We start from the raw sequence: 12,474 nt of genomic DNA on the forward strand, positions 1-12,474 counted from the left end.
CTGATCAAGCACTTACTCCCCTGTGTGAAACACATCAACATTTCTGTGTGACTGTGCTGTTTATTTTGTCAGTCTGGCAATAAAGTTGTCATCAGTATCCCATTACGGAGTGCTACCGCTTTTTTCTTTTTTCTGGACTGTTGTAGTGGCGAGTTGGGCCGGTGCCTGTCAAGGGTGATCATTGTTGAAATTGGCTTTCTGGCTTCACCTGGAGTGGTGTTCCTTTCTACGTTGTATCCAGAGCACTTGCTGTGCTTGGCGGTCTTCCCTGTCACTGGGCATGGATGTACTGATTTTTAATAGTCAGGATAACGATAATTGAGCCTGTGTTATCTTCTACTCTCCACTGGTTGTGTTTCCACGGTTAACTGGATGGTCAAGTTGATTTCTCTTTAGCTGTTTCTTATGTTTACACTTCTTATTTTTATATGTATTACTGGCCATGTACCCGAGAACATTGAATGTGAATGCATACTGTTCCCTTTTTTCTTGTATGTACAGTATCTATTGATTGTGGTGAACCACCACCTTGTTTCTACCATGTTGTATTTTGTATACCTGTACACCTTTCTAAAATGTAACAAAAACCATTGGAAAAAAAAAAACATTGTATTATTTTATGTACAGCCTAACTGCATTGCATTGTAAATACAGAAGCTTTAATTGGGTTTTTAGTTACACAGTTTGTTATGCTTAAAGTGGTTGGTTTAACTTATTGCATTCCCCAGAGGAGCAGGATTGGGGCTGCAGTGTGCAAAACCAAGGTACAAAGCATAACCATTGTACAAAGCAGGTAAGTATGAAGTGCTTGTTATTTAAAACAATTTTTACAATTACTTGTCTGACTGCCTATCACATATGTGCAGCAGCAAGGCACCACTTTCGTGTGCTGAGAGTGTGCTCCTGCGCCCTTCCAGAACACAGACCAAGCTGTCATGGAAGAAATGCAAAAAGGTGCGCTAGGCCAAAATTAAATAAAAGAGCTCAACAGTTACTGATGGATTGAAGAATACAGTGATTTCACAGAAACATATTGGAACCAGTACTAAACTCTTCTCATGGAGCAGCCTTTCTCAACCAGTGTGCCGCAGCACACTGATGTGTCGCCAGAGGTTCTCAGGTGTGCCACGGGATCATGGGAGAGAAGGGCTGTCAGATGAACCCGATCTCCCAATCCCCTGCCGAACTGTACATCGGCACTGATAGAGAGCTCGGTCGAGTGTGTGTGTGTGTGTGTGTATATATGCATGTGTATATGCGTGTGTGTGTGTGTACACCCCTAAGTGAAAATGTCCAAATTGGGCCCAATTAGCCATTTTCCCTCCCCATTGTCATGTATCTTGTTACTGTTACTCAGGTGTCTCAGGTGTGAATGGGGAACAAGTGTGTTAAATTTGGTGTTATCGCTCTTACTCTCTCATACTGGTCATTGGAAGTTCAACATGGCACTTCATGGCAAAGAACTCTATAAGGATCTAAAAAAAAAAAAATTGTTGCTCTACATGAAGATGGCCCAGGCTATAAGAAGATTGCCAGGACCCTGAAACTGAGCTGCCGCATGGTGGCCAAGACCATACAGTGGTTTAACAGGACAGGTTCCACTCAGAACAGGCCTCGCCATGGTCGACCAAAGTAGTTGAGTGCACGTACTCAGCGTCATATCCAGAGGTTGTCTTTGGGAAAAAGACATATAAGTGCTGCCAGCATTGCTGCAGAGGTTGAAGGGGTGGGGGGTCAGCCTGTCAGTGCTCAAACCATGCGCCGCACACTGCATCAAATTGGTCTGCATGGCTGTCATCCCAGAAGGAAGCCTCTTCTAAAGATGATGCACAAGAAAGCAAGAAAAACTGTTTGCTGAAGACAAGCAGACTAAGGACATGGATTACTGGAACCATGTCCTGTGGTCTGATGAGACCAAGATAAACTTATTTGGTTCAAATGGTGTCAAGCGTGTGTGGCGGCAACCAGATGAGGAGTACAAAGACGAGTGTGTCTTGCCTACAGTCAAGCATGGTGGTGGGAGTGTCATGGTCTGGGGCTGCATGAGTGCTGCCGGCACTGGGAAGCTACAGTTCATTGAGGGAACCATGAATGCCAACATGTACTGTAACATACCTAGGCAGAGCATGATCCCCTCGCTTCAGAGACTGGGCCGCAGGGCAGTATTCCAACATAACAACCTCAAACACACCTCCAAGACAACCACTGACTTGCTAAAGAACATGAGGGTAAAGGTGATGTACTGGCAAAGCATGTCTCCAGACCCAAACCCTATTGAGAATCTTTGGGGCATCCTCAAACGTAAGGCGGAGGAGCGCAAGGTCTCTAACATCCTCCAGCTCCGTGATGTCGTCATGGAGGAGCGAAAGAGGACTCCAGTGGCAACCTGTGAAGCCCTGGTGAACTCCATGTCCAAGAGGGTTAAGGCAGTGCTGGAAAATAATGGTGGCCACACAAAATATTGACACTTTGGGCCCCATTTGGACATTTTTACATAGGGGTGTACTCACTTTTGTTGCCAGCAGTTTAGACATTAATGGCTGTGTGTTGAGTAACTGAGCTGACATCAAATTTACACTGTTATACAAGCTGTACACCCACTACTTTACATTGTAGCGAAGTGTCATTATTTCAGTGTTGTCACATAAAAAGATATAATTAAAATATTTACAAAAATGAGAGGGGTGTACTCACTTTTGTGAGATACTGTATGTATATATATATATATATATATATATATATATATATATATATATATATATCAGTGTGTGTGTGTGTGTGTGTGTTTATATGCTTGTTTGTGTGTGTATATATGCGTGTGTGTGTATATATATATGTGTGTGTATATGTGTATGTGTACATGTGTGTCTGTATATGCATGTACCTGTGTCTGTATGTGTGTGTGTGTGTTTGTACATGTGTTTGTGTATGTGTGTGTGTGTGTCTGTATATGTGTATGTGTATGTATGTATGTTTTAATCCTGACCCCCCTATTCCTGTACCATCAGAACTGCTTTTGTAGGGCTTGTTTGTGATAGCAGCAAGGACTGCTGCTACTCTGAAAAGATTTCTCAGATTTCTTTTCATAAGCATTTAACATGTGGTAAAGAGGCAATATGTTGCCTCCTCACCACCTTTTTTAAGCCCGTAAATGCAGCATTACCACACCGCAACCATGCAATGCACACAGTTGCTTGGTGGTTGCAGTGCAGCCCCATTCACCCTGGGTACACCTCCAGCAGCTGCCTTAGCAGCTAAAGGGGGAGAAGTTGGGGGTGGTAAAAATAGCTCAATCATGTGGTTTTACCGCCCCTCCAAGTTGACATGTGTACAAGCCCTTGGTTCACATCTGTGTGGCTGCTTGCTACGTGTAGGGCAACCCATTTATTTTAATGGGCTTCCCTACTCGCAGAAATGGAGGTAAAAAAGTCCCTGACCCTTTTTTTTTTTTTAAATTGGGCCACACTAAAAGCACCCCATGTTTTTCAATGTGTGGGGTACCAATAATAATTATTGGCACCCCTAAAGAGCAGAGCATTTGTCTGTGTGTCAGGAACGAGCGCAATTTTGCGTGTGTTCGGCAACACACAGTAAGGTGAACCAAGCCTTGGAAAAGGGTGCCTCAAGACTGAAAATACTTTTCAAGGGCACCCTGACTGAAAAAAGGTTGAGAAACACTGTCATGGAGAAACAACTTGACAGCATTGCTGTTCAGTAACTACTGTCAAGTTGTTCCTTCATGAGAATGAGTCTAATACTGGTTGAAAGGTGTGTGCAGCCTATTGCATTAGGGTGTATACCCCAAAGCTCAAACACACACGTGTGTGTTTGTGTGTGTGTATACACACACACACTCTTATAAGTAAATGTAAGCAAACATTTTAAAATGTATTAAAACAGCTTTCAATAAACACGTATTGTGCATGCACAGTTAACAGAGTTTTTTGCTGCTGGGGGCGGCGGTGAGAAAAAAAAAATCGTGAGCGCAGCGGTGCCAGCGGGGAAGGGGGATAAACAGCCCACAGCGCAGCCGCCTCTCCTCCGGTTCCCCCACTGCCAGGCACACCCTGTGTGCACGCCTATGACTGGTTACAATATAGATTTGTGACATCACTGCTTTCTCTGAGTCCAGCCAAGTTTTTTCCTGCATTGAGCAGTGATGAAAGGGGAGTGGTTTTGACCCCAAAACGCGTTGGCTGTTTTTTACATTTTAAAATCAAAATTAACATTATTTTGGACTCTTATCTGATTTTGGTCTGACGCTTCTTTCTGTATTTCTTTGATCTGGTGGATGCCCATCGAGGGAAGCTTTGCTGTGCGGGAGCTGGCTTGCCAGAGCTATTGAGCTTGTTTGAAGTTTTCCTTCATTGTCTAAAAGTTCCCACTGTCTCTTTCAGTATGTTGTTCTAACGTACAGCTCCAGTCACTGTTAACGAACAGGAACCAGTGAAAATGGCTCCTGATCATGTGAGCTTTGACAGCCAACCACAGGGGACTAATGATTATTTAGAACCCCTAAAGGGCAGGAGGGTGTCAGTATGCAGGTAAACTGTAAAGCAACAATTGTATATACAACAATTTGTTTTTAAAGGTACAAGCTCCAGGTCTGTTATCCTTATCCTTTGTGTTAATGCTCACTGACCTGATCTGATTTGCAATTAATATGCAGCTCAAGTGTCCTAACATGTCACTGGATGCTTGTGTGTTCTGTATCAATGACTAACTAAGCTGTTATAAAGGAGTATGCCAACAGGTAGGGAGGTTGGCAGAACAACTCACAGGTTCACTGTTAATCTGACCCTCATTGAAGCCAATGGGAATCTTTAAAATTAATTCTGGAAGTTTTAAGACTAATAGGCAAGGGGTTTTCAAACAAGTACCATGGGAGACCATTTAAACTACCTGTATATGGCATTGCCCTGACTGGATGGAGAGCCCCCAAACTAAAGGGTGTGTTATGTATTTTGAGGGAAATTGGTCCCTATGATGTTAAAAAAAAAGAACTGGCAGGAAAATGCAATTAACATTCCTTTTAGTCCATCTGTTCCCTGAACAGGCAAAGTTCAGACCGAATCCTACTTTGGTCCAATCAAGAACAAAACCACAACCTTATCCCTACCAACAGGTTCCTTTTAAGGTACTGTTGGGATTGCAGTGAGGAGTTACAAAAATCTGACCACAGCAAATTCAGCGTTCCACTTTAAATAATATAGATATTACGGGAAACGCTATCTAAACCCTTGTCAGCGATATATGCTACTTTAATGAGGGTGGATTCTCAGAGGATAGCTAGGCTATGGCAACAGTGGCTGACTGACATACCCAACTTGGACAAAGAGGCCTGGAAGGACTGCTTACATAGAGTGTATTATACTCCCCAGAGACTGCACAGAATTTACCCCCGAAGGTCCCCTAATTGTACTAGATGTCTCACGTTGGAGAGTACATATTTTCATATGTTCTGGACATGCCCACGGGGGGGCCCAGTTCTGGAGGGAGGTGTTTGACATCATCAACACCCGCTTACAACTCTCGGTCCCCTGCACTCCGGAATTGGCTCTCCTGAACATACCGGGCGATGTCCAGAGGCCTAGATGCACTAGGCAACTGATCTCCTTTTTGCTATACTATGTGAAGAAAGAAATTATACTTAAGTGGGCTACCCCCCCCCCCCCCCCCCACAATGACATCGTGGGAGGCCATCGTCAATGGGGCCTTGCCAATGTATAAATTGACTTATATTAATAGGAATTGCCCTGTGAAGTATGAAAAAATCTAGCAACCATAGCTAGACTGCTGTTGTTCTGTGGCGTAATTCTGACTCTCGTGTACAGCATATGTTAAATGGTCCGATATATTTGTATAATGCCTGAGTATCTCCTGTTTCAATGATATGTAAATCTGTAACACCTTTGTTTTATCTGTACCATTCTTTTTTTCACAATGAAGAGCAACCCTGTTTTGTTAAAAAAAAGAATATAGATATTTGTGTGTAGTGGTCGCCATTTGATTATTTGTACTTCAGGTAACACCAACAATTATTCTTCCTCTGAAAAACAATAATCTGTTCACCAAAAACTTCACACTCACTGACATTTGTTCCCCCTAAGTCAGGTCTGTTAAGAACTGCAGTACCCAAAGACAAACCAACTTCTGGCCAATCCTGGCAATTTTAGGGATCAGATAACAATCACCTTTTTTTTTTAAAGCGGACTTCCACCCAAAAGTGGAACTTACGCTGATATGCTCCCCCCCATCTGTTGGCACATTTGGCACGTTTCAGGGGAGACAGGTACCTGTTTTTGACAGGTACCCTACCCCACTTCTGGGAGACAGCGCAGCGGCACCTTTCCTCAGAAGTTCAGCCGCCCTCCTCCTTCCTCCACCACTGGGCCAATTAGAAAGCATAGAGATCTTCGCGCATGCGCAGTAGGGAACCGGCCGTGAAGCCGAAAGGCTTCACTGCCAGTTTCCCTTACAACAAATTGTGGCAGCGGCACCCGGCAGCTGATCCGAAAATCGGATGGCGTGCCGACATAGGGGGCTCCCTGGACAGGTAAGTGTCTATATATTAAAAGTAAGCAGCTACTGTATTTATAGGTGCTGATTTTTGATTTTTTTTTCCCCCAGCTGGAACACCGCTTTAACTGCAAAGACTCAAAACGCAAATTTACAAACATTACGTGACGGTGTTCACCATCACTAGGAGTGAGGGACAGATACTTGGGGGACGCTGAGAGAATGGCTTGGATGGCTTCAGATGGGATAGTAATATTTGCCAGCAATATCTCTCAGGAGATGTATGAAGATGAATTTTTTGGGAAAAAAAAGAAGATGAATGGTTTGACTTTTCGGATTGCTAGAATATTGCAGGAGTGTCTTATAGACCCTTGCTAGATAGTGAGATGGGGTGGGATTTGTTATTGGTAAGTGCCTGTATTCCATTGTTCTCTTGTTTCTGTCTGCCTTAAGATAAAATTATTATGGGATGTATATGTGTATGTGGATTGGCTGCTAAGGGGGAGGGGGGATTGTCCCACAGTGTATATCTCTTTGTGCATGTGTTTGAATAAACAGTTTGAGTTCTACTTTACCCTCAATCTAGAGTCCTGTTTCTTATTAGGGGAATCTGCTACAAGGGATTGTTAGGCTCTTCATACTCCCTTGAATAATCACTAAGTTCTTGTAAGAGCTTGTTCCTGCTTCACTCTCTGGGGAAAGAGAGGTTCACCCACTGGAACCTGGAGCCTTGTCATTGGCACAGGGTGGGTAGGAGACGGCAAGACCCCAACCAAGCTGCGGTGGTTCGTGGGGTCTGCGGTGGTTATGGTGTCTGGTGGAGTGCGTGGAGCCCTTGGGAAGCACTAGGAGCATCCGTCAACGGAGGTACCCAGTCAGGGTGCCAGTTGATCCATTACACATTAAAAACTACAAACTGACATTACTACCCTCTGATTACCCAACCACCATGCCTACTAAATGCTGCTTATAGAATATGAATGTGCGCTTTCAATTAATGTCACCTCAAGCAGCTTTTGCCTCTTTTAATATCTCCTCCATTTCATCAAGTTTACACAAAAGGTCATTTCAACCTCTTTCTAAACTAACAAACCATAAAATATCATAACATACATACAGGGGTAAAACAAGCCTAAAGTATATCTTAATCTAAAACCAGAAAATGTAATATATTTATGCTCACTAGCCCTTAGATGTGGCAGCTGCCTTTGTTTTGTTTTTTTCAGGCTAAGTACATTTGTTACAAGTACACAAAAATACTTTCTGATCCTAATAGAAATCCAGTGTCTGAAATCTCAAACAATTTTATCAGCTTTCCCAGTTAAACTACAGAACCACTCCCCTCTATGTAATAGATAATAGGTATAAAGGGACAGGGAGGTGTTTGTCCCTGATTGGATGAAGTGACTGCCCTGTCTATTCACTTCATTTAATCAGAGAACGCTTTGCATTTACTGAGAGAATGCACAGTGTTCCCTGAAGGGCGCCCATCTTAAGAAAGTGACCTCCTTTGTTGACAATGCATGAAGGCAGTTGCTCAGCACAGGACCTGAAAGCTAGTGGAGATCACTGGAGTAGCGGTGCCTTCTAAAGTGATTTCCAGCCTTCATGGGGATCCCACAGGTATGGCACATACATACTTACATTGGTCCAAGCATGTGAAAATAGGCATACCTAAACTTCATCTTTAAACACTAAAGTAACTACTATATAGTATGAACATTAATAAATGGTTACAACCATGCCTGAAGAAAATAAAAATATATTCAGTTAGCCAGTGAAAGGTATCCCATACATTTTTACTTTCCTACTGCTATCTATGACCCCTTTCACACGGGCAGTCCACCTGCCCGTTTTTGATACATGAGTACATGGATCAAAATGGACGACACAATATCTCTACAGGTGGGTTGTATGTAAGCAGACTTGTATATGTCTTTATCCACCCATCTCTTGGTCTGTTCAGGTCCATTGTGCTAAATGGAAAAGGTTTTTTTTCGAGTCTGCTTTTACTGACCAGACTGGAGGTGGGCAAACATAAGTGGACACAAGTCCATGAACATTGGTTCACCTAGAGAAATTATGTGGGCTTGTTTTTTCCATGGAAGAAAATTTACATTGTAAAATGTACACAAAAGTCACAAATGTGAAACCTACTGTACACTGTACTAGTCTGACTCAGCAGGGGAACAATCTAGGATACCCTGCCGAGGCTGAATGGACACCGTGTAAACAGGGTCCATGGCTAACGTGGTGAAAAATAACTTTACTGCTAGTGTATATTTGTAAAAGTGAAGTTTACAGGCATATAAACATGGTTCATTTTGACTGGACACATGTCCATAGGCTGGCTATACATGTTCAATTTTCTTGTACAATTTTCTGTTAGATTTACCAAAAACCATATAATATGAGGTCAAAACTAAGCAACACTTTTCATTGTATCCAATTAGGCAGGCCTTTGTACTACATAGTTGAAGGTAAATCTAAAGAAAATTGTACAGAAAATTGTAAGAAAATTGTATAATGTATGGCCAGCCATAGTACTGGAAATGCGATTACATCATTATATGTACATACAAAAGCATAGCTGGGCACACAAACTGGCTTCCAGAAACAATACAGCAGCAGGCAGTAATAAGAAAAGTGAAGAACTCTTATGAAATTAAATTCTCATTGTTCCTAAAATTTTGGACTCTCACCATTTGTGCTGAAGTGGAGAATCACCTTGTCGCTGTTTCAGGGCTGGAGGGCCAATGCCCCATGTACCAGCAGGCCTATCATTATCAAATATACCGGCATACTGGTATACCAAATTGAGGGGATCACTGCCCCCTGTAAAAAGAGAGCAAATAGGTTACAAAGAAGAACTATGCACAGTAGTAATAAAGCAAAAGATAATTGCGTGTTGGAGGTGAATACAAGGAAAAAAAGACCCAATAGTTGCCAGCATGGCACAGAGGGGAGGAAAAGCACTGGGGATCAAACAGGTATGCAGCTAAAGTGGAACTAAACCCATCAATGTATCTGTTTCCCAAAATGATTACATTACAGTTATGCCGTGAATGATAACTGTCACAAATGTTTGTGCTCTCAAACCCAACTGTCGAGCCATCAAATGGACGGTGTCATAAGTGATCACATGTGCAGCACCATGGCAACTGCAGATTAAACAGAGTTTAAGATAGCCTGTAATGGAATTGGGGGGGTCCACTTTAATATATTGCATATTATACTATACAAAAAACATCTTCCTAATTTTGTCTTATTTAAATAGGGTATTCAAAAATGTTATTTAAATGGCTTCAAACATGCTTGGGACAAACAAATCTATACTCAGATAAAAAAAGTTAACAGAAAAAAAAATACAAAACATGTATTAAAATATAACAAGATAAATCTAACAAATCAAAGTTATCACAGGAGTGAGCGAAGGTGGAACGAGAGAAATTGTCAGAAGACAACGTCAATGGCTTTACTGTAAGAATACTCTATATAGGATATAGAAGAACTAATGCTGGCCACACACGTATAGATTTTCGTTTTAAGAACATTTGTTTGATTTTCTTATCTCTAGTGGGGTCAAATCGCCGATAATTTCTACCACAGTGATGGGAAAATTCAAAGGTGAAAAATAGAAAACTTTTCTCGATCTAATGAATTTTCAGACAATGTATGGGGTTTTCGTTCAGAAATTAAATTCATTTTAAAATCAAATGTTAAAACAAGTGAAATTTTTTCGAATGACATTTGTCCATTCATGGAATGTACAAAGAATTTTTGTATGAATATTCTCATCCGAAAATCTATACAGTATGGATATGGCCAGTATAACTTACTTCAAAGCAAGAATGAACAATTCATGAAAATGTGGTTTTATTGGCAGAAATTCACCTTAACCACTTTGGTTAGGATTTGGCTGCTAAAAGACCAGGGTTTTTTTTTTGCAATTTTTTACTGCGTGACTTTAACGGACAATTGCGCGGTCGTGTGACGTTGTACCTAAACGAATTTGACGTCCTTTTTTTCCCACAAACAGAGCTTTCTTTTGGTGGTATTTGATCACCTGTGCGATTTTTTGATCATGCGCTATAAACAAAAAAAGAGCGTCAATTTTGCAAAAATAACAATATTTTTCACATTTTTTTATATGAAATTCCCCCCAAAAAAATTTAAAAATCAAAATTTTTTAACATTTTCGGCCAATTTGTTTTATGCTACATATGTTTGGTAAAAAAAATCGCAAAAAGCGTATTTTGATTGGTTTGCGCAAAAGTTATCGCGTTTACTAACAAAGGGAAAGATTTTTGTCATTTTTGGTGGGTTTTTTTAACGCGTAATGGCGGCGATCTGCGATTTTTTTTTCGGTACTGCGACATTGCGGCGGACAGATCGGACCCTTGACTGACATTTTTTACACTTTTGGGGTTACCAGTGACATTACTGCAGTAATCAGTGCTATACATATGCACTGTTACTGCAAAAATGACACTGGCAGGGACCCCCCCCCCACTTTAGACAGCTCATCGGAACAGATTTGAGGCTGTCAATTAGCTGGAGCTCCCTCCCTGTCACCATTTTTCTCTTGGTGTCAGGAAAACTCCTCAGAAGTAATTCATGCAGATGGCAGAGGAACAAGGCAGCAGACAGCCATGACACTTTGTGCTCTTAATTGAGACAAGTACACACTATAGAGTGCTTTGTACATATTTCATGTCTGAGGTTTACATCCACTTTAACTTTAGGTACCACTGATTTTCGTCCAATGTAGGTCCCTCGGCCTACTCTCAGTCCGCAAACATATTTTATTGCAGTCCTCCTATCTGGGTGGTGTAATGCACCCTCCTCCTTTTTTTTTCATTTATTCTTACATCTACCTCTATCGGTATTCTTTTTCTCTTTCTCTATGATCACATAATGTGACACTGAATCATATTTTCAATTCCAGTTAAAGTAAGAGGCACGTCATGGTATGTGTAATTCACCCCTTTCTTTTTTTTTCTGTACCCCTTATTTCAACTTCTTAAAAAAAAAGCCAAATAAGGTATTTACAAAAGAAAAAAAGAATACTATATAGAGGATGTTACCAACCATACTATTACAGTAAAAGCATTAGAAAACAGGTGAATATCCCTGGCTTTTCCACTGTTTTACTGTTGTGATCAAGGCCTTCCAGCCAGGGAGGAGTGCTCATTACCATACTATAGACACCATCTCTCCTTTTTTCCTTGCTGCCTCTGTACATCCTAAAAACCATCAACCCTGAACAGAATCACAACAGAAACAACAGAAACAAACACACAGTACAATATAAAGCAGGCTTATAGATTACATGCAAACAAAAACATCAGCTTGGTTTGCATACTCACATCTTCTGGTGTGTTCAGTGTAAGCTTCAGTATATATCTATGATGCTGTATTGCAAATAAATATTTCTCTTTGGGAGTTTGTTTTCTATATATCGATGATGATTTTTATAGCGATTCTTATATAAGTTTTTTTTTTTTATGTAGTGATGATCGACAGATATAGATAGATAGATAGATAGATAGATAGATAGATAGATAGATAGATAGATAGATAGATAGATAGATAGATAGATAGATAGATAGATAAATAGATAGATAGATAGATAGATAGATAGATAGATAGATAGATAGATAGATAGATAGATAGATAGATAGATAGATAGATAGATAGATAGATAGATAGATAGATAGATAGATAGATAGATAGATAGATAGATATAGATATGTAGCTGTGGTGACTGGGTAAAGACAAATACAGAATAGACTGTCAGACAAAAGGAGCAGGACCAATCACAAACAAATGATGGGAGGAGGATGACAGAGAGTGAGCAGAAATGAAAGGGGAACAGAAGGAATGAGGGTGGGGGAATGACTGAGGGACCTCGGATGCTGCTGTCACTGTGTGTAGGAGAGAGGGACAGATCTT

At 41.0% G+C, this 12,474-nt stretch overlaps 1 protein-coding gene and 1 long non-coding RNA gene across 5 annotated transcripts in view; one reads left to right on the forward strand and one right to left on the reverse strand.

The window, feature by feature from the left end:
* Positions 1-12,008, reverse strand: part of PARP6 (poly(ADP-ribose) polymerase family member 6) — a 79,062-nt gene extending 67,054 nt beyond the window's left edge. For all 4 annotated transcript variants that reach the window (XM_082257073.1, XM_082257072.1, XM_082257071.1 and 1 more), the window contains exons 1-2: positions 11,889-12,008; positions 9,222-9,354 (exon numbers count right to left, since the gene is read on the reverse strand). In XM_082257073.1, coding sequence (XP_082113199.1) covers positions 9,222-9,224 — 3 coding nt within the window. In that variant the 5' untranslated portion in view covers positions 9,225-9,354; positions 11,889-12,008. The remainder of the gene's footprint in view (positions 1-9,221; positions 9,355-11,888) is intronic.
* Positions 7,923-8,406, forward strand: LOC309553221. The gene is made up of 2 exons (XR_014225149.1): positions 7,923-7,990; positions 8,175-8,406. It is a non-coding gene; the product is annotated as an uncharacterized lncRNA (long non-coding RNA).
* Positions 12,009-12,474: the final 466 nt, after the last annotated feature.

This window comes from Pelophylax lessonae, assembly GCF_965119305.1.
Source record: "Pelophylax lessonae genome assembly, chromosome: 4".
Lineage (NCBI taxonomy): Eukaryota > Metazoa > Chordata > Amphibia > Anura > Ranidae > Pelophylax > Pelophylax lessonae.